At 44.7% G+C, this 22,906-nt stretch overlaps 1 protein-coding gene across 2 annotated transcripts in view; it reads left to right on the top strand.

Annotated features, from left to right (window-relative positions):
- Positions 1-22,906, top strand: part of PTPRO (protein tyrosine phosphatase receptor type O) — a 621,455-nt gene that overhangs the window by 363,317 nt on the left and 235,232 nt on the right. For both annotated transcript variants that reach the window (XM_073650602.1, XM_073650601.1), the window contains exon 15: positions 10,757-10,877. In XM_073650602.1, the coding sequence (XP_073506703.1) occupies positions 10,757-10,877 (121 nt within the window). The remainder of the gene's footprint in view (positions 1-10,756; positions 10,878-22,906) is intronic.

The raw sequence follows: 22,906 nt of genomic DNA, 5'->3' as shown, positions 1-22,906 counted from the left end.
CCTTCTCATTTAAAAAAATTTCTGAGTTTTCATGACTCTGAAAATTGTACATTCACACTGAAGGCATCAAAACTATGAATTAACACATGTGGAATTATATACGTAACAAAAAAGTGTGAAACAACTGAAAATATGTCTTATATTCTAGGTTCTTCACAGTAGCCACCTTTTGCTTTGATGACTGCTTTGCACACTCTTGGCATTCTCTTGATGAGCTACAAGAGGTAGTCACCGGAAATGGTCTTCCAACAATCTTGAAGGAGTTCCCAGAGATGCTTAGCACTTGTTGGCCCTTTTGCCTTCACTCTGCGGTCCAGCTCACCCCAAACCATCTCGATTGGGTTCAGGTCTGGTGACTGTGGAGGCCAGGTCATCTGGCGTAGCCCCCCATCACTCTCCTTCTTGGTCAAATAGCCCTTACACAGCCTGGAGGTGTGTTTGGGGTCATTGTCCTGTTGAAAAATAAATGATGGTCCAACTAAACGCAGACCGGATGGAATAGCATGCCGCTGCAAGATGCTGTGGTAGCCATGCTGGTTCAGTATGCCTTCAATTTTGAATAAATCCCCAACAGTGTCACCAGCAAAGCACCCCCACACCATCACACTTCCTCCTCCATGCTTCACGGTGGGAACCAGGCATGTAGAGTCCATCCGTTCACCTGTTCAGCGTCGCACAAAGACACGGTGGTTGGAACCAAAGATCTCAAATTTGGACGCATCAGACCAAAGCACAGATTTCCACTGGTCTAATGTCCATTCCTTGTGTTCTTTTGCCCAAACAAGTCTCTTCTGCTTGTTGCCTGTCCTTAGCAGTGGTTTCCTAGCAGCTATTTTACCATGAAGGCCTGCTGCACAAAGTCTCCTCTTAACAGTTGTTGAAGAGATGTGTCTGCTGCTAGAACTCTGTGTGGCATTGACCTGGTCTCTAATCTGAGCTGCTGTTAACCTGCGATTTCTGAGGCTGGTGACTCGGATAAACATCCTCAGAAGCAGAGGTGACTCTTGGTCTTCCTTTTCTGGGGCGGTCCTCATGTGAGCCTGTTTCTTTGTAGCGCTTGATGATTTTTGCAACTGCACTTGGGGACACTTTCAAAGTTTGCCCAATTTTTCAGACTGACTGATCTTCATTTCTTAAATTAATTATAGCCACTCGTTTTGCTTTACTTTGCTGCTTTTTTCTTGCCATATTACAAATTCTAACAGTCTATTCAGTAGGACTATCAGCTGTGTATCCACCAGACTTCTGCACAACACAACTGATGGTCCCAACCCCATTTATAAGGCAAGAAATCCCACTTATTAAACCTGACAGGGCACACCTGTGAAGTGAAGACCATTTCCGGTGACTACCTCTTGAAGCTGATCAAGAGAATGCCAAAGTGTGCAAAGCAGTCATCAAAGCAAAAGGTGGCTACTTTGAAGAACCTAGAATATAAGACATATTTTCAGTGGTTTCACACTTTTTTGTAAGTATATAATTCCACATGTGTTAATTCATAGTTTTGATGCCTTCAGTGTGAATGTACAATTTTCAAAGTCATGAAAATACAGAAAAATCTTTAAATGAGAAAGTGCGTCCAAACTTTTGGGCTGTACTGTACATGATAAGATCCTGTCTGCAACCACCACTACGGGGTGCTCCCTGTATACTGAGATACATGATAAGATCCTGTCTGCAGCCACCACTAGTGGGAGCTCCCTGTATATAGAGATACATGATAAGATTCTGTCTGCTGTCACCACTAGGGGGAGCTCCCTGTATACAGAGATACATGATAAGATCCTGTCTGCAGCCACCACTAGTGGGAGCTCCCTGTATATAGAGATACATGATAAGATTCTGTCTGCTGTCACCACTAGGGGGAGCTCCCTGTATACAGAGATGCATGATAAGATTCTGTCTGCAGTCACCACTATGGGGAGCTCCCTGTATACAGAGATACATGATAAGATACTGTCTGCAGCCACCACTAGGGGGAGCACCCTGTATACAGAGATGCATGATAAGATCCTGTCTGCAGCCACCACTAGGGGGAGCACCCTGTATACAGAGATACATGATAGGATTCTGTCTGCAGCCACCACTAGGGGGAGCTCCCTGTATACAGAGATACATGATAGGATTCTGTCTGAAGCCACCACTAGGGGGAGCTCCCTGTATACAGAGATACATGATAAGATCCTGTCTGCAGCCACCACTAGGGGGAGCTCCCTGTATACAGAGATACATGATAAGATCCTGTCTACAGCCACCACTAGGGGGAGCTCCCTGTATACAGAGATACATGATAAGATTCTGTCTGCAGTCACCACTAGGGGGAGCTCCCTGTATACACAGATACATGATAAGATTCTGTCTGCAGCCACCACTAGGGGGAGCTCCCTGTATACAGAGATACATGATAAGATTCTGTCTGCAGCCACCACTAGGGGGAGCTCCCTGTATACAGAGATACATGATAAGATTCTGTCTGCAGTCACCACTAGGGGGAGCTCCCTGTATACAGAGATACATGATAGGATTCTGTCTGCAGCCACCACTAGGGGGAGCTCCCTGTATACAGAGATACATGATAAGATCCTGTCTGCAGCCACCTCTTGGGAGAGCTCCCTGTATACTGAGATACATGATAAGATCATGTCTGCAGCCACCACTAGAGGGAGCTCCCTGTATAGAGAGATACAGGATAATATCCTGTCTGCAGCCACCACTAGGGGGAGCTCCCTGTATACAGAGATACATGATAAGATCCTGTCTGCAGCCACCACTAGGGGGAGCTCCCTGTATACAGAGATACATGATAAGATTCTGTCTGCAGTCACCACTAGGGGGAGCTCCCTGTATACAGAGATACATGATAAGATCCTGTCTGCAGCCACCACTAGGGGGAGCTCCCTGTATACAGAGATACATGATAAGATTCTGTCTGCAGTCACCACTAGGGGGAGCTCCCTGTATACAGAGATACATGATAGGATTCTGTCTGCAGCCACCACTAGGTGGAGCTCCCTGTATACAGAGATACATGATAAGATTCTGTCTGCAGTCACCACTAGGGGGAGCTCCCTGTATACAGAGATACATGATAAGATTCTGTCTGCAACCACCACTAGGGGGAGCTCCCTGTATATAGAGATACATGATAAGATCCTGTCTGCAGCCACCACTAGGGGGAGCTCCCTGTATACAGAGATACAGTACAGACCAAAAGTTTGGACACACCTTCTCATTTAAAAAAATTTCTGAGTTTTCATGACTCTGAAAATTGTACATTCACACTGAAGGCATCAAAACTATGAATTACCACATGTGGAATTATATACGTAACAAAAAAGTGTGAAACAACTGAAAATATGTCTTATATTCTAGGGTCTTCACAGTAGCCACCTTTTGCTTTGATGACTGCTTTGCACACTCTTGGCATTCTCTTGATGAGCTACAAGAGGTAGTCACCGGAAATGGTCTTCCAACAATCTTGAAGGAGTTCCCAGAGATGCTTCACACTTGTTGGCCCTTTTGCCTTCACTCTGCGCTCCAGCTCACCCCAGACCATCTCGATTGGGTTCAGGTCTGGTGACTGTGGAGGTCAGGTCATCTGGCATAGCCCCCCATCACTCTCCTTCTTGGTCAAATAGCCCTTACACAGCCTGGAGGTGTTTGGGGTCATTGTCCTGTTGAAAAATAAATGATGGTCCAACTAAACGCAGACCGGATGGAATAGCATGCCGCTGCAAGATGCTGTGGTAGCCATGCTGGTTCAGTATGCCTTCAATTTTGAATAAATCCCCAACAGTGTCACCAGCAAAGCCCCCCCACACCATCACACCTCCTCCTCCATGCTTCACGGTGGGAACCAGGTATGTAGAGTCCATCCGTTCACCTGTTCTGCGTCGCACAAAGACACGGTGGTTGGAACCAAAGATCTCAAATTTGGACGCATCAGACCAAAGCACAGATTTCCACTGGTCTAATGTCCATTCCTTGTGTTCTTTTGCCCAAACAAGTCTCTTCTGCTTGTTGCCTGTCCTTAGCAGTGGTTTCCTAGCAGCTATTTTACCATGAAGGCCTGCTGCACAAAGTCTCCTCTTAACAGTTGTTGAAGAGATGTGTCTGCTGCTAGAACTCTGTGTGGCATTGACCTGGTCTCTAATCTGAGCTGCTGTTAACCTGCGATTTCTGAGGCTGGTGACTCGGATAAACTTATCCTCAGAAGCAGAGGTGACTCTTGGTCTTCCTTTTCTGGGGCGGTCCTCATGTGAGCCTGTTTCTTTGTAGCGCTTGATGATTTTTGCAACTGCACTTGGGGACACTTTCAAAGTTTGCCCAATTTTTCAGACTGACTGACCTTCATTTCTTAAATTAATTATAGCCACTCGTTTTGCTTTACTTTGCTGCTTTTTTCTTGCCATATTACAAATTCTAACAGTCTATTCAGTAGGACTATCAGCTGTGTATCCACCAGACTTCTGCACAACACAACTGATGGTCCCAACCCCATTTATAAGGCAAGAAATCCCACTTATTAAACCTGACAGGGCACACCTGTGAAGTGAAGACCATTTCCGGTGACTACCTCTTGAAGCTCATCAAGAGAATGCCAAAGTGTGCAAAGCAGTCATCAAAGCAAAAGGTGGCTACTTTGAAGAACCTAGAATATAAGACATATTTTCAGTTGTTTCACACTTTTTTGTTAAGTATATAATTCCACATGTGTTAATTCATAGTTTTGATGCCTTCAGTGTGAATGTACAATTTTCAAAGTCATGAAAATACAGAAAAATCTTTAAATGAGAAAGTGCGTCCAAACTTTTGGGCTGTACTGTACATGATAAGATCCTGTCTGCAACCACCACTACGGGGTGCTCCCTGTATACTGAGATACATGATAAGATCCTGTCTGCAGCCACCACTAGTGGGAGCTCCCTGTATATAGAGATACATGATAAGATTCTGTCTGCTGTCACCACTAGGGGGAGCTCCCTGTATACAGAGATACATGATAAGATCCTGTCTGCAGCCACCACTAGTGGGAGCTCCCTGTATATAGAGATACATGATAAGATTCTGTCTGCTGTCACCACTAGGGGGAGCTCCCTGTATACAGAGATGCATGATAAGATTCTGTCTGCAGTCACCACTATGGGGAGCTCCCTGTATACAGAGATACATGATAAGATACTGTCTGCAGCCACCACTAGGGGGAGCACCCTGTATACAGAGATGCATGATAAGATCCTGTCTGCAGCCACCACTAGGGGGAGCACCCTGTATACAGAGATACATGATAAGATCCTGTCTGCAGTCACCACTAGGGGGAGCTCCCTGTATACAGAGATACATGATAGGATTCTGTCTGCAGCCACCACTAGGGGGAGCTCCCTGTATACAGAGATACATGATAGGATTCTGTCTGAAGCCACCACTAGGGGGAGCTCCCTGTATACAGAGATACATGATAAGATCCTGTCTGCAGCCACCACTAGGGGGAGCTCCCTGTATACAGAGATACATGATAAGATCCTGTCTACAGCCACCACTAGGGGGAGCTCCCTGTATACAGAGATACATGATAAGATTCTGTCTGCAGTCACCACTAGGGGGAGCTCCCTGTATACACAGATACATGATAAGATTCTGTCTGCAGCCACCACTAGGGGGAGCTCCCTGTATACAGAGATACATGATAAGATTCTGTCTGCAGCCACCACTAGGGGGAGCTCCCTGTATACAGAGATACATGATAAGATTCTGTCTGCAGTCACCACTAGGGGGAGCTCCCTGTATACAGAGATACATGATAGGATTCTGTCTGCAGCCACCACTAGGGGGAGCTCCCTGTATACAGAGATACATGATAAGATCCTGTCTGCAGCCACCACTAGAGGGAGCTCCCTGTATAGAGAGATACAGGATAATATCCTGTCTGCAGCCACCACTAGGGGGAGCTCCCTGTATACAGAGATACATGATAAGATCCTGTCTGCAGCCACCACTAGGGGGAGCTCCCTGTATACAGAGATACATGATAAGATCATGTCTGCAGCCACCACTAGAGGGAGCTCCCTGTATAGAGAGATACAGGATAATATCCTGTCTGCAGCCACCACTAGGGGGAGCTCCCTGTATACAGAGATACATGATAAGATCCTGTCTGCAGCCACCACTAGGGGGAGCTCCCTGTATACAGAGATACATGATAAGATTCTGTCTGCAGTCACCACTAGGGGGAGCTCCCTGTATACAGAGATACATGATAGGATTCTGTCTGCAGCCACCACTAGGTGGAGCTCCCTGTATACAGAGATACATGATAAGATTCTGTCTGCAGTCACCACTAGGGGGAGCTCCCTGTATACAGAGATACATGATAAGATTCTGTCTGCAACCACCACTAGGGGGAGCTCCCTGTATACAGAGATACATGATAAGACTGTCTGCAGCCACCACTAGGCGGAGCTCCCTGTATACCGAGATACATGATAAGATCCTGTCTGCAGTCACCACTAGGGGGAGCTTCCTGTATACAGAGATACATGATAAGATCCTGTCTGCAGCCACCACTAGGGGGAGCTCCCTGTATACAGAGATACATGATAAGATTCTGTCTGCAGCCACCACTAGGGGGAGCTCCCTGTATACAGAGATACATGAGAAGATCCTGTCTGCTGCCACCACTAGGGGGAGCTCCCTGTATACTGAGATACATGATAAGATCCTGCCTGCAGTCACCACTAGGGGGAGCTCCCTGTATACAGAGATACATGATAAGATCCTGTCTGCAGTCACCACTAGGGGGAGCTCCCTGTATGCAGAGATACATGATAAGATTCTGTCTGCAGTCACCACTAGGGGGAGCTCCCTGTATACAGAGATACATGATAAGATTCTGTCTGCAGCCACCACTAGGGGGAGCTCCCTGTATACAGAGATACATGATAAGATTCTGTCTGCTGCCACCACTAGGGGGAGCTCCCTGTATACAGAGATACATGATAAGATCCTGTCTGCAGCCACCACTAGGGGGAGCTCCCTGTATACAGAGATACATGATAAGATCCTGTCTGCAGTCACCACTAGGGGGAGCTCCCTGTATACAGAGATACATGATAAGATTCTGTCTGCAGCCACCACTAGGGGGAGCACCCTGTATACAGAGATACATGATAAGATCCTGTCTGCAGCCACCACTAGGGGGAGCTCCCTGTATACAGAGATACAGGATAAGATCCTGCCTGCAGTCACCACTAGGGGGAGCTCCCTGTATACAGAGATACATGATAAGATACTGTCTGCAGCCACCACTAGGGGGAGCTCCCTGTATACAGAGATACATGATAAGATCCAGTCTGCAGCCACCACTAGGGGGAGCTCCCTGTATTCAGAGATACATGATAACATCTTGTCTGCAGCTACCACTAGGGGGAGCTCCCTGTATACAGAGATACATAATAAGATTCTGTCTGCAGCCACCACTAGGGGGAGCTCCCTGTATACAGAGATACATGATAAGATTCTGTCTGCAGCCACCACTAGGGGGAGCTCCCTGTATACAGAGATACATGATAAGATCCTGTCTGCAGTCACCACTAGGGGGAGCTCCCTGTATACAGAGATACATGATAAGATCCTGTCTGCAGTCACCACTAGGGGGAGCTCCCTGTATACAGAGATACATGATAAGATCCTGTCTGCAGTCACCACTAGGGGGAGCTCCCTGTATATAGAGATACATGATAAGATCCTGTCTGCAGCCTCCACTAGGGGGAGCTCCCTGTATACAGAGATACATGATAAGATTCTGTCTGCAGCCACCACTAGGGGGAGCTCCCTGTATACAGAGATACATGATAAGATCGTGTCTGCAGCCACCTCTAGGGGGAGCTCCCTGTATACTGAGATACATGATAAGATCGTGTCTGCAGCCACCTCTAGGGGGAGCACCCTGTATACAGAGATACATGATAAGATCCTGTCTGCAACCACCACTAGGGGGAGCTCCCTGTATACAGAGATACATGATAAGATCGTGTCTGCAGTCACCACTAGGGGGAGCTCCCTGTATATAGAGATACATGATAAGATCCTGTCTGCAGCCACCACTAGGGGGAGCTCCCTGTATACAGAGATACATGATAAGATCGTGTCTGCAGCCACCTCTAGGGGGAGCTCCCTGTATACTGAGATACATGATAAGATCGTGTCTGCAGCCACCTCTAGGGGGAGCACCCTGTATACAGAGATACATGATAAGATCCTGTCTGCAGCCACCACTAGGGGGAGCTCCCTGTATACAGAGATACATGATAAGATCCTGTCTGCAGTCACCACTAGGGGGAGCTCCCTGTATATAGAGATACATAATAAGATTCTGTCTGCAGCCTCCACTAGGGGGAGCTCCCTGTATAGAGATACATGATAAGATCCTGTCTGCAACCACCACTAGGGGGAGCTCCCTGTATACAGAGATACATGATAAGATTCTGTCTGCAGCCACCACTAGGGGGAGCTCCCTGTATACTGAGATACATGATAAGATCCTCTCTGCAGCCACCACTAGGGGGAGCTCCCAGTATACAGAGATACATGATAAGATCGTTTCTGTAGCCACCACTAGGGGGAGCTCCCTATATACAGAGATACATGATGAGATTCTGTCTGCAGCCACCACTAGGGGGAGCTCCCTGTATACAGAGATACATGATAAGATTCTGTCTGCAGCCACCACTAGGGGGAGCTCCCTGTATACTGAGATACATGATAAGATCCTCTCTGCAGCCACCACTAGGGGGAGCTCCCAGTATACAGAGATACATGATAAGATCGTGTCTGCAGCCACCACTAGGGGGAGCTCCCTGTATACAGAGATACATAATAAGATTCTGTCTGCAGCCTCCACTAGGGGGAGCTCCCTATATACAGAGATACATGATAAGATTCTGTCTGCAGCCACCACTAGGGGGAGCTCCCTGTATACAGAGATACATGATAAGATTCTGTCTGCAGCCACCACTAGGGGGAGCTCCCTGTATACTGAGATACATGATAAGATCCTCTCTTCAGCCACCACTAGGGGGAGCTCCCAGTATACAGAGATACATGATAAGATCGTGTCTGCAGCCACCACTAGGGGGAGCTCCCTGTATACAGAGATACATAATAAGATTCTGTCTGCAGCCTCCACTAGGGGGAGCTCCCTATATACAGAGATACATGATGATATTCTGTCTGCAGCCACCACTAGGGGGAGCTCCCTGTATACAGAGATACATGATAAGATCCTGTCTGCAGCCACCACTACGGGGAGCTCCCTGTATACAGAGATACATGATAAGATTCAGTCTGCAGCCACCACTAGGGGGAGCTCCCTGTATACAGAGATACATGATAAGATCCTGTCTGCAGTCACCACTAGGGGGAGCTCCCTATACACAGAGATACATGATAAGATCCTGTCTGCAGCCACCACTAGGGGGAGCTCCCTGTATACAGAGATACATGATAAGATCCTGTCTGCAGTCACCACTAGGGGGAGCTCCCTGTATACAGAGATACATGATAAGATCCTGTCTGCAGCCACCACTAGGGGGAGCTCCCTGTATACAGAGATACATGATAAGATCCTGTCTGCAACCACCACTAGGGGGAGCTCCCTGTATACAGAGATACATGATAAGATCCTGTCTGCAGCCACCACTAGGGGGAGCTCCCTGTATACAGAGATACATGATAAGATCCTGTCTGCAACCACCACTAGGCGGAGCTCCCTGTATACAGAGATACATGATAAGATCCTGTCTGCAGTCACCACTAGGGGGAGCTCCCTATACACAGAGATACATGATAAGATCCTGTCTGCAGCCACCACTAGGGGGAGCTCCCTGTATACAGAGATACATGATAAGATCCTGTCTGCAGTCACCACTAGGGGGAGCTCCCTATACACAGAGATACATGATAAGATCCTGTCTGCAGCCACCACTAGGGGGAGCTCCCTGTATAGAGAGATACATGATAAGATCCTGTCTGCAGTCACCACTAGGGGGAGCTCCCTGTATACAGAGATACATGATAAGATCCTGTCTGCAGCCACCACTAGGGGGAGCTCCCTGTATACAGAGATACATGATAAGATTCTGTCTGCAGCCACCACTAGGGGGAGCACCCTGTATACAGAGATACATAATAAGATCCTGCCTGCAGTCACCACTAGGGGGAGCTCCCTGTATACAGAGATACATGATAAGATCCTGTCTGCAGCCACCACTAGGCGGAGCTCCCTGTATACCGAGATACATGATAAGATTCTGTCTGCAGCCACCACTAGGCGGAGCTCCCTGTATACCGAGATACATGATAAGATCCTGTCTGCAGCCACCACTAGGGGGAGCTCATTGTATACAAAGATACATGATAAGATCCTGTCTGCAGCCACCACTAGGGGGAGCTCCCTGTATACAGAGATACATGATAAGATCCTGTCTGCAGCCACCACTAGGGGGAGCTCCCTGTATACAGAGATACATGATAAGATCCTGCCTGCAGTCACCACTAGGGGGAGCTCCCTATACACAGAGATACATGATAGGATTGTCAGCCTCTTAGTGCACCCCCTGGTGGCCATGTATATCTTCACATGTGAACGGCTGGCAGTTTTCTATCTCTCAGTCCATTGCTGGAGACGGTTCCGGATGTCCTCGTCATCTGCTCTTGACTATGGAGTAATTGTGGCTTCGTCTTCTCTTCTTCCTCGCAGTTGCTGAGCTGAACCCTAACGTTGTGGTGATCTCTCTCTTGGCCATCCTCAGCATTCTGCTGATCGGTCTTCTGTTGGTGACGCTCATCGTCTTACGCAGGAAACATCTCCAGATGTCGAGGTAATTCTGTCACCGCTACACGAAATCCTCAGATCTCCCATCTACAAACCCCCATTAGTAATGGACACAATGGGCCGAGACTCGCCCCATCTCCAGCCTGTGACCATTGCCCATGATCCTCCACGGGTCAGCGCTGGCCTCTGTGCAGCGTATATATATATGTATTCATGGTAAAATCCAGACCAGTGGCAATCCATCAGTCAGCGTGTAAATCAGATCAGTTACATCATAGATGGAATTGTAAAATCTATAATCCATTTCATAGTTGAATATTGAAGCAAGACTATGACCTCCAGTTGACCCCAGTGTTAGGGGACCCCCTGATGTTAACAGGTAATTAAGAGCATTAACTTTGTTTTGTTCCAGTTACAAATTTTTGGGGGGGATTTGTATGAACAGCAAGGGTCCTATGGTTATTAGAGACCTATTTTCGAGCTTGTGATTGAGTGGGGAGCATGTCTTACGACATTGGGGGGTTTCGGCGGAGCCTCAAGACTAATATCGGGCAGAGAATCCCCGGAATGTAACGAGTATTTGAAGCTCTTTTGTTTCTACATAGGATATATTGTTACTGGAAGTCACATTGTGTGCAAGTAGTAAAGTTAGGTAGCCGTTAAGGTAACATTTAGGTTTCTAGCTTTTCCTGAAGTCTTCAATGCTCCAGCAATAGTCATCCATCATGTGTCCATCCCATCTACCCTGATCCCGTCCCTCCACGACCTTCACATCTCGGTGGAATCCTCGTCACTGACTGCACTAAGGTTTTCAGGGAAGTTACCAACATGGCTGCAGAAAATGCACCTTGATGCTCGTGTTGCAACCAACCATCTCCTAGTTCTCCAAGAGTTTCTGGACAATTTCAGCGTAATTGTTTGCTGGTGTATTTCCAAGAAAGTCCTCGACAAGGTGTTTGAATGATAACCAAGCATTCTTTGCATTTCTGATATTGTCACGATCAAATGTTTATCTCTGATGAGCTGCCGAGTCTGTTGACCATCAATCACATCATCCTTTATTTTTTAAGTGACTGGCTAGAAAATGCCAATGCGAAGAATGATAGGGATTGAGGTACTTAAACAGTCTCCTTCAGTTGGCAGCATTTTAACAAATTGCTTCTTGAGACCCCGTTTCAAGTTCTTTCTGCCAACAAGTGGCTCATGTACAGTAGTGTTCAAAATACCAGCAGTCCAATAAGACTGACCGGATTAATCACTGTTTTTGGTATAGATTCTATCACCACATCAGACAATTTACCAGTTGGTGCAGTAGGTTGTAAGAAAACCCCCAGACTCCGCATTCATGATCTGCAGGTTTCTGAGTCTGTGTATGTGAATAATTAACTGTACGGGCTGTGTTCAATATAATAGCAGTGTGGAGGTCAATCAGTGAGGTCAATCATTCTGTGAAGAAACAGGTGTGAATCAGGAGGCCCTTATTTAAGGTTGAAGCAGCACATGTTGTACATGCATTTCTCCTTGAAAGCCTGAGAAATATGGGTCGTTACAGACATTTTTCAGAAGAACAGCGGACTTTGATTAAAAAGTTGATTGGAGAAAAAGAAGATCTAAAGAAGTGCAGACAATGATCAGTGTTCAGCTAAAATGATCTCCAATGCTTTACAATGGAAAGCAAAACCAGAGAGATGGAAGAAAATGGAAGACTACAATCCAAATGGATGGAAGAATAGCCAGAATGGCAAAGGCTCAGCCAATGATCAACTCCAGGATGATCACAGACAGTCTCAAGTTACCTGTGAGGACTGTCACAGTTAAAAGATGCCTGTGTGAGACTAATCTCTTAGCAAGAAGTCCCCGTAAAGTCCCACTGTTAAAAAAAACACATGTACTGAATCGGATAGAATTTACCAAAGAACACATCAACTGGCCTAAAGACAGTACACCCTACAGACAGTGAAGCATGGTGGAAGCATCATGATATGGGCATGTTTCTCTTACTATGGTGCCGGATCTATTTACTTCATACCAGGGATCATGGACCAGTTTATTAAAATACTTGAAGAGGTCATGTTGCCTTACGCTGAAGAGGATATGCCCTTGAAATGGGTGTTTCAATAAGAGAACGACCCTAAAGACACCAGTAAACGAGCAAAATCTTGGCTCCAGTCCAACAAAGTTGAGGTTATGGAGTGCCCAGCCCAATCCCCAGACCTGAATCCGATAGGACTCTTGTGGGGTGACATGAAAAATGCTGTTTCTGAGGCAAAACCAGCAAATACCAAAAAACTGTGTGATGTAGTGAAAGCCTCCTGGGCTGGAATAACAGCTGATAGGGGCCAGAAATTGGTTGACTCTTATGCAACATAGATGTGACGCAGCTCTAAAAACCTGTGGGTAACAACTAAATATAAGGATAGTGATTCACAGGAATGATCAATCCTCAAAAAGAGAGAAGACACATAGTGTGAGATTGTAAAGACAGATGCAGACACTGCTGTTTATTAGAACAGGACAATGGTCCTTTATTGTTATTTTCTGTAAAGTCGTTAATAATTATCTACATTTCTCTCCATGTTGTGAATTAGAAATCAGTGAGCGACGTCCCCAATGCCGGAAATAACAACTAGGAGAAAGATTGTGATAACTCGGGTTTCTGAACTCACTGCTATTATTTTGAACGCTACTGTAGGATGTTTGGATCGCCAGGTTTGAGGTCAGATCTTGGAGGCCAACTCCTCTCCACTCGATGCTTCTCACATGCTAAACTGTCCCTCCTGCACACAGTACAAGGATACTTGGTGCTGACCAAGTAAGCATGCCATTGTAAGATCAACACAGATGATCCAGTTGTGTGTTGTGATATTACAACTCAATGACTCTATGTCTCCGTATTCTTCACAAAGAGAAACTGAATAGCCAATTGGGACTGCACCAAATAAATTGCCATTGTGGAGGAGGAGGCTCTTTAAGCTCCTCTGTGAGCTATCGATGGACAGTCGTCATTCATTTACAGACTGGGATTCCCAATTCCTCAATTAAACCATGAATGTTATGTCGATACACAAAGCCACCGTGTTGCAGAAATGCACTTTCTCTGGATGGAGAGTAGGATGCCTTTGCTCCTTTTTCAAGCATGGAGTCTTGATGCGAGGAGTTCTGAAGACATTTTTCATAGTCTCGAATCTCGTGACAAATCGTCCAACCCATGCTGGTCAAATCCCTAATGACCTGAGACATCTTCAATATCAAAATCTCCATCATTGCTGTCACGTTGTTCCTCACCATGAAGCTGTTCTTGAAAAGAGGGAAGTTCAAGGGAAATTGGTCCTGGGATTTCAGCTGAATGAGGCGCTGGACGTATCACTGACGGTAGATTAGGTGCCTCGATTTTATATTTATTTTCTTTGTTATCCTGAAGTTTTCACTTTTAAAAAAGTAACAGTCACTGGCATGATCTCTTGGCTTTCGCTAAACCATAGGAACACCAAATGGCATCTTATCACGCGTTCCCTTCATCCACATCCGTAAGCTCTGGACACACTGCTCGCACCTTGTGAGGGGCCTAAGACTTATCTTGATCACCAATTTTTACTTTGAAATATGCTAAATAGGCTTGTGTGACAATGTGCGAATATGACAAAAGGAATCAGGGCTGTTCAGGTTCTTACCACTAGACATGGCCGAGACAAACAAGATCTGAAAGAAAAGAAACAAGTGTATACCCCTGGTATACAGACCTGTACATATAGGATATGTGTCACTTCATACAGCGGCTAACGACCTCTCGCTGCACCGTGAAACTGAATAGCCAAGACAAATAACCTGCTGCCGATCACCAAGGTCGTCCACCACCCTCCCCACTCCACGGCGATTCACTCTTGGCCAGTAGGAGAGCAATAGTACAACCCACGATCTACCCAATGTTAGTGCTACCCTCGATCCACCTAATGCTATTGCTGCCTGCCATAAAAAATAAGTGTCATAGAAAATATTAGCAGCTGCAGCCCCACCAGAGAGGGATATTCTCTCCCTTCCCTCCTCCACTCTCTCTGTTGCAATAGGATAAAAGAGCTGGCACTCTTAAATGTAGGATTGCACAATAGACAAAGAGATATGATCCATCTTAGGTAACATGCATGAAGTCCTTTTGATGCCCAGATGACTGAAAGAATGCCTTTTTGTGAGAAAGACCAAGAGATTTAAATTAGACAGGAGAACTCTTTTCAAAGAGTTGGACAACAAAAGGGTACATGTGTTTATACATAAACAGGGCAGTGGAAGAAACCTTTTGTCAGCAGGAAATACATTGTCCATTAAAGGGAAATATTTTACATTCACACTAGACACCTTTGTCCGTGTAAGAGAAGTATTGCACCTGCAACAGACATATGTCTCTGAAAGAAAATATTGAATATCGGAATTTGTATAAATCCGATACTGACGAGACATACATTTTCAATGCGGGGACTAATACAGTGGGGAAAATAAGTATTTGATACACTGTCAATTTTGCAAGTTTTCCCACCTACAAAGAATGGAAAGGTCTGTAATTTTTATCGTAAGTGCACCTTTGTTTGCAATTACAGAGGTCAGACGTTTCCTGTAGTTCTTAACCAGTTTTGCACACACTGCAGCAGGGATTTTGGCCCACTCCTCCATACAGATCTTCTCCAGATCTTTCAGGTTTCAGTGCTGTCACTGAGCAATATTGAGTTTCAGCTCCCTCTTAAGATTTTCTATTGGGTTCAGGTCTGGAGACTTGCTAGGCCACTCCAGGACCTTGAAATGCTTCTTGCAGAGCCAATCGTTAGTTGTCCTGGCTGTGTGTTTTGGGTCATTGTCATGCTGTAAGAACCAGCCACGACCCATCTTCAAGGCTCTTATTGAGGGAAGGAGGTTGTTGGCCAAAATCTCACGATACATTACCCCATCCATCCTCCCTTCAATATGGTGCAGTCGTCCTGTCCCCTTTTCAGAAAAGCACCCCCCAAAGTATGATGTTTCCCCCACCATACTTCACAGTTGGGACGGTGTTTTTGGGGTTGAACTCATCCTCCTTCCTCTAAACACGGCGAATGGCGTTGATACCAAAAAGTTCTATTTTGTTCTCATCTGACCAAATGACCTCCCATGCCTCCTCTGGATCATCCAGATGGTCATTGGCAAACTTCAAATGGGCCTGGACATGTGTTGGCGTAAGCAGGGGGACATTGCGTGCCCTGCAGGATTTTAATCCATGACAGCGTAGTGTGTTACTAATGCTGATATTTGAGATTGTAGTCCCAGCTCTCTTCAGGTCATTGACCAGGTTCTCCTGTGTAGTTCTGGGCTGATTCCTGACCTTTCTCAGAATCATACATACTTCACGAGGTTATATCCTATATGGAGCCCCAGACCAAGGAAGATTGACAGTCATCTTGTTTATGTTCCATTTTCTAATAATTGCGCAAACAGTTGTTGCCTTCTCACCAAGCTGCTTGCCTATTGTCATGTAGACCATCCCAGTCTTTCGCAGGTCTACAATTTTGTCCTTAAACAGCGCTTTAGTCTTGGCTATGGTGGAGAGCTTGGAGTGTGATTGATTGAGTGTGTGGACAGGTGTCTTTTATACAGGTAACGAGTTCAAACAGGTGCAATTATTACAGGTAATGAGTGCAGAGTAGAAGACTTCTTAAAGAAAAACTAACATGTCTGTGAGAGGTAGAATTCATAGAATCATAGAATGGTAGAGTTGGAAGGGACCTCCTGGGTCAACTGGTCCAACCCCCTGCTCAAAGCAGGATTCACTAGATCATCCTGAGATGATGATGTCTGTCCAGCCTCTGTTTGAAGACGTCCATTGAAGGGGAACTCACCACCTCTCGTGGCAGCCTGTTCCACTCATTAATCACCCTAACTGTCAAAAAGTTTTTTCTAATATCTAATCTGTGTCTCCTCCCATTTAGTTTCATCCCATTGCTTCTAGTCTTTCCTTGTGCAAATGAGAATAAAGATGATCCTTCTACAATGTGACAGCCCTTGACATATTTGTAGACATCTATTAAGTCTCCTCTCAGTCTTCTTTTTTGCAAGCTAAACATTCCCAAATCCTGCAACCGTTCCTCATAGGACATGGTTTGCAGACCAGTCACCATTCTGGTCGCTCTTCTCTGAACTTGCTCCAGTTTGTCTATGTCTTTTTTAAAATGTGGTGCCCAAAACTGTAGACAGTATTCCAGATGAGGTCTGACCAAAGAGGAGTAAAGACCGATAATGACTTCACGTGATCTAGACTGTATGCTTCTGTTAATACATCCCAGAATTGTATTTGCCTTTTTTGCTGCTGCATCACACTGTTGACTCATGTTCAGTCTATGATCTATTAGTATACCTAAGTCTTTTTCACATGTACTGTTGCTTAGCTCTATTCCTCCCATTCTGTATATGCTTTTTTCATTTTTATTGCCCAGATGTAGTACTTTGCATTTTTCCCTGTTATAAACCATTCTGTTAGTTACTGCCCACTGCTCCAGTTTATTTAGGTCTTTTTGAATCCTCTCTCTCTCTTCTCTAGTATTAGCTATCCCTCCTAGCTTTGTGTCATCAGCAAATTTAATCAGTTTACCCTCAATTCCTTCATCTAAATCATTGATAAAGATGTTGAACAATACAGGTCCCAGGACGGAGCCCTGTGGTACCCCACTTGAGACATTCATCCAGCTGGATGTGAAGCCATTTACAACCACCCTTTGAGTCCGATCACTAAGCCAGTTATGAATCCACCTAACAGTTGCCTGGTCCATTGCATACTTGGTCATTTTTTCAATAAGGATGGTGTGAGATACTTTGTCAAATGCTTTGCTGAAGTCAAGATATACTATATCTACAGCATTTCCCTGATCCACCCAGTCAGTGATTCTGTCATAGAAGGAAATTAAGTTAGTCTGACATGACTTGTTAGTTACAAACCCATGCTGACTCTGGTTAATCACTTCATTCTTATCCATGTACTTACATACATGTTGTTTAATAATTTGTTCAAAGATCTTTCCTGGTATAGAAGTCAGACTCACCGGCCTATAGTTCCCTGGGTCCACCTTCTTCCCCTTTTTGAAGATAGGAACAACATTTGCTCTTCTCCAGTCTTCTGGGACTTCTCCTGTTCTCCAAGAATTTTCAAAGCTTATGGAGAGTGGTTCTAAAATTTCTTCTACGATCTCCTTCAGTACTCTGGGGTGTAATTCATCTGGACCTGGAGACTTGAACTCATTTATGTTAGCTAAATATTCCCTCACAATCTTTCTGTTTACAGATAACTTGGATTCCTCTATTCCTTTAAAAGGACAGTGAAGATCAGTTGATGTTACATTTTCTTTCTGAGAGAAAACAGATGCAAAATAGGAATTAAAAAGTTCGGCCTTCTCAACATCCTCTCTTACCATTTCTCCATTTTCATCCTGTAAAAATCCTATAGCATCTTTGACTTTTCTTTTACTTTTGACATACCCCCAAAATCCTTTTTTATTGCTTTTGACATCTCTTGCAAGCCTTAATTCATTGTCAGCTTTAGCTAATCTGATACGTGCCCTGCAGGATCTGCAGACTGCATTATAATCTTCTTTAGATATGCCTCCCTCTTTCCATTTAATAAACATTTTTCTTTCTTTCTTTTTAGCATGTGTTTAAGTTCTGTGTTCATCCATCCTGGTTTCCTTAAATGCTTCCCATTCTTCCTACTTTTCGGGATTGTTAACGATTGTGCTTTGAGAATCTCATTTTTAAAAATTTCCCATCCTTCCTGGACATTTTTGTCCTTAAGGACATCCAGCCATTGGATCCCTCCTAGTCTCTTTCTGAGTCTCTTAAAATCTGCCTTTCTAAAATCTAACCTTGAAGTTTGAGTCTTCACATGTCTTCCTCCTCTAGTTATCCAAAATTCTATAATAGCATGATCGCTGCCTCCTAGGGTCCCAGCCACCTTTACCTCCTCAACCATTTCCTCCCTGTTTATAAGGATTAGATCCAAAGTAGCAGATCCCCTTGTTTTCTCCCCTACCTTTTGGAAGATAAAGTTGTCAGCAAGAGAGGATAAGAATTTGCTTGACCTGTTAGTTTTACTTGAGAGAGATTCCCAACAAATGTCTGGATAGTTGAAATCTCCCATGACCACTACGTCATATTTTTTGGAGAACTTGGTCATTTGATACATAAAGAGTTCATCCATATCTTCAGCTTGCCCAGGTGGCCTGTAGTAAATGCCTACAATGGTGTCCTTTCCGTTGTTCTCTCCTTGTATTCTTACCCAAACAGTTTCCACAGAACTCCCAGTCTCTGAAGCTTCAATCTCTGTGCAGATATACGCTTTTCTAACATACAATGCGACACCTCCTCCTCGTTTATCAAGTCTGTTTCTTGCAAATAAGTTGTATCCTTTTAGCCTTTTATCATGTGTATCGTCCCACCAAGTTTCAGTGATTCCAATGACATCATATTCCTTTTCCTGCATTAGTACTTCCAATTCTCCTTGTTTGTTGCCCATGCTTTGTGCATTTGTATAAAAACATTTTAGTTTGTGATTGGTTTCTCTTCCTCCCATATTTTTATTATTTAGATTTTTTTGTCTTTGTTCTTCCTTTCCACTTCCAGTAGCAGAGATCTCAATAGTATTTGTCAGCTGTATGGCTTTTTCTGGCCTTTTGCTTCCCTTCCCACATTGTTCTGGTATAAAGCTCTTCTGATGAGTGTAGCAAGGCGACTTCCAAATACATGTTTTCCAGTCTTCGTAAGGTGCACCCCATCTCTAGCAAGTAGTCCATCGTATAGGTAATTCATTCCGTGATCCAGAAATCCAAATCCTTGTTGACGGCACCATCGACGTAGCCAGTTGTTCACCTGTAGAATCTTATTCCACCTCATTGTTCCATGGCCATCCACTGGGAGGATGGATGAGAAGACCACCTGCGCTCCCAATTCTTTCACTTTCTTGCCTAAGTCTTCAAAGTCACTGCAGATGGTTTCCAGGTCCTTTCTTGCGGTGTCATTTGTCCCCACATGTATTAGCAGGAATGGGTAGTGATCTGTAGGTCTGAAGAGTCTTGATATCCTGTCAGACACATCTGTAATTTTTGCTCCTGGAAGACAGCACATTTCTCTTGAGGTTATGTCTGGTCTGCAGATAGCGGCCTCTGTTCCTCTTAACAGGGAATCCCCCATGACCACCACTCTCCGTTTTTTCTTCACAACATTCTTCTTTCTCCATCCAGGAGGATTCTGAGGGCTTACAAGGTTATTCATTGCTGGCAAAGTCTTATCTTGCTGTATTTCTTCATGGTTCTCCTGCGTGAGAGCCTGGTACTGGTTCCTGAGCATTATGGTTGCTGACTGCCTCTCGATCCTCCTGCTTCTGTGGGTCACATGCTTCCATTCCTCTGTTTCCTCAGGTGCAGTTTGAATTTCTTCTCTTTCTGAATCATGAAGAGATAATTCTGCTCTGTCTAAGAACTCTTCACCTTCCTTAATGATTTTCAAGGTAGTTAACCTCTCTTCTAGATTTCGCAACTTTTCCTCCAACAGGGACACAATCTTGCATTTCTGGCATATGAAGTTTGGCTTTTCCACTGGCAAGTCTGTGAACATGTAGCAGGATATGCAGCTCACCAAATGGCTCCTGGACTCTTCCATGTTCTTATTGTTGATATGTTATGAAAACAGTGAAAAAAGCTTAAAAAAAAAGCTTCAAAATGCGCGCGCCTACCGGCGCGCGGTTTACCGATGTCCTCTTTTCAGCTCCAACAGCCAAAATCCAGTGTTCTTTGAGCTCACGGAGACTCTTCACTTACCCCAAAATGCAGTGGGAATATGCAAATTATCTCCTCAGGACTCCTCCCCTGGTTTACCGATATCCTCTTTTCAGCTCCAACAGCCAAAATCCAGTGTTCTTTGAGCTCACGGAGACTCTTCTCTTACCCCAAAATGCAGTGGGAATATGCAAATTATCTCCTCAGGACTCCTTCCCTGGTTGGTCGGTGATCAAATACTTATTTCATGCAATAAAATCCAATTTAATTATGTAAAAATCCTACAATGTGATTTTCTTTTAGATTCTGTCTCACAGGTGAAGTGACCTACGATAAAAATTACAGTCCTCTCCATTCTTTGTAGGTGGGAAAACTTGCAAAATTAGCAGTGGATCAAATACTTATTTTTCCCACTGTACCTAGACCCTCGATCCAACCTAGAGTAATTACGTTAAGATAAGCTGTAGAGCAAAAACCTGACGTGAGAGGAGAAAACTAACCACAGTTTTGAAATCAGCAGAAAAATCGAACTATGTTCGAGATTTATCCCCAGTGTTATTGACTGTATCTGTCGCTTTCTTCAGTGTGTTCTTCAGTGTATCGCTTGCTGTGTCTGCCGCTTTATTCAGTGTGTTCTTCAGTGTATCGCTTGCTGTGTCTGCTGCTTTATTCAGTGTATTCTTCAGTGCAATGCTTGCTGTGTCTATCAGTATATTCAATGTATTTTTCAGTGCATCGCTTGCTGTGTCTTCCGCATTCTTCAGTGTATTCTTCAGTGCATCGCTCACTGTGTCTGCCACTGTATTTAGTGTCTCCTTCAGTGCTTCGCTCGATGTGTCTGCTGCTTTATTCAGTGTATTCTTCAGTGCATCGCTTGCTGTGTCTGCCGCTTTATTCAGTGTATTCTTCAGTGCATCGCTCACTGTGTCTGCCGCTGTATTTAGTGTCTCCTTCAGTGCTTCGCTTGCTGTGTCTGCCTCTTTATTCAGTGTATTCTTCAGTGTATCTATCGCTGTTTCTGCCGCTTTATTCAGTGTGTTCTTCAGTGTATCGCTTGCTGTGTCTGCCATTTTATTCAGTGTGTTCTTCAGTGTATCTCTTGCTGTGTCTGCCGCTTTATTCAGTGTGTTCTTCAGTGTATCGCTTGCTGTGTCTGCCGCTTTATTCAGTGTCTCCTTCAGTGCTTCACTCGCTGTGTCTGCCTCTTTATTCAGTGTATTCTTCAGTGCATCGCTTGCTGTGTCTGCTGCTTTATTCAGTGTATTCTTCAGTGTATCGCTTGCTGTGTCTGCCACTTTATTCAGTGTATTCTTCAGTGCATCTCTCGCTGTGTCTGCCGCTGTATTTAGTGTCTCCTTCAGTGCTTCGCTCGCTGTCTCTGCCTCTTTATTCCGTGTATTCTTCAGTGTATCTCTCGCTGTGTCTGCCGCTTTATTCAGTGTGTTCTTCAGTGTATCGCTTGCTGTATCTGTCACTTTATTCAGTGTATTCTTCAGTGCATCGCTTGCTGTGTCTGCCGCTTTATTCAGTGTATTCTTCAGTGCATCACTCGCAGTGTCTACTGCTTTGTTCAGTTTATTCTTCAGTGCATCGCTTGCTGTGTCTGCTGCTTTATTCAGTGTATTCTTCAGTGTATCTCTTGCTGTGTCTGCTGCTTTATTCAGTGTATTCTTCAGTGCATCTCTCGCTGTGTCTGCTGCTTTATTCAGTTTATTCTTCAGCATATCACTCACTGTGTCTGCTGCTTTATTCAGTGTATTCTTCAGTGCATCTCTCGCTATGTCTGCTGCTTTATTCAGTGTATTCTTCAGTGTATCGCTCGCTGTGTCTGCTGCTTTATTCAGTGTATTCTTCAGCGTATCACTCACTGTGTCTGCTGCTTTATTCAGTGTATTCTTCAGTGCATCTCTCGCTGTGTCTGCTGCTTTATTCAGTGTATTCTTCAGCGTATCACTCACTGTGTCTGCTGCTTTATTCAGTGTGTTCTTCAGTGCATCTCTCGCTATGTCTGCTGCTTTATTCAGTGTATTCTTCAGTGTATCGCTCGCTGTGTCTGCTGCTTTATTCAGTGTATTCTTCAGCGTATCACTCACTGTGTCTGCTGCTTTATTCAGTGTATTCTTCAGTGCATCTCTCGCTGTGTCTGCTGCTTTATTCAGTGTATTCTTCAGCGTATCACTCACTGTGTCTGCTGCTTTATTCAGTGTGTTCTTCAGTGCATCTCTCGCTGTGTCTGCTGCTTTATTCAGTGTATTCTTCAGCGTATCACTCGCTGTGTCTACTGCTTTATTCAGTG

The sequence above is a fragment of the Phyllobates terribilis genome, unplaced genomic scaffold (assembly GCF_046119375.1).
Source record: "Phyllobates terribilis strain yellow unplaced genomic scaffold, ASM4611937v1 Scaffold_10__3_contigs__length_209671492, whole genome shotgun sequence".
Lineage (NCBI taxonomy): Eukaryota > Metazoa > Chordata > Amphibia > Anura > Dendrobatidae > Phyllobates > Phyllobates terribilis.
Note: the sequence above shows the minus strand (reverse complement) of the source record. Positions and strands in the feature narration are given on the sequence as shown.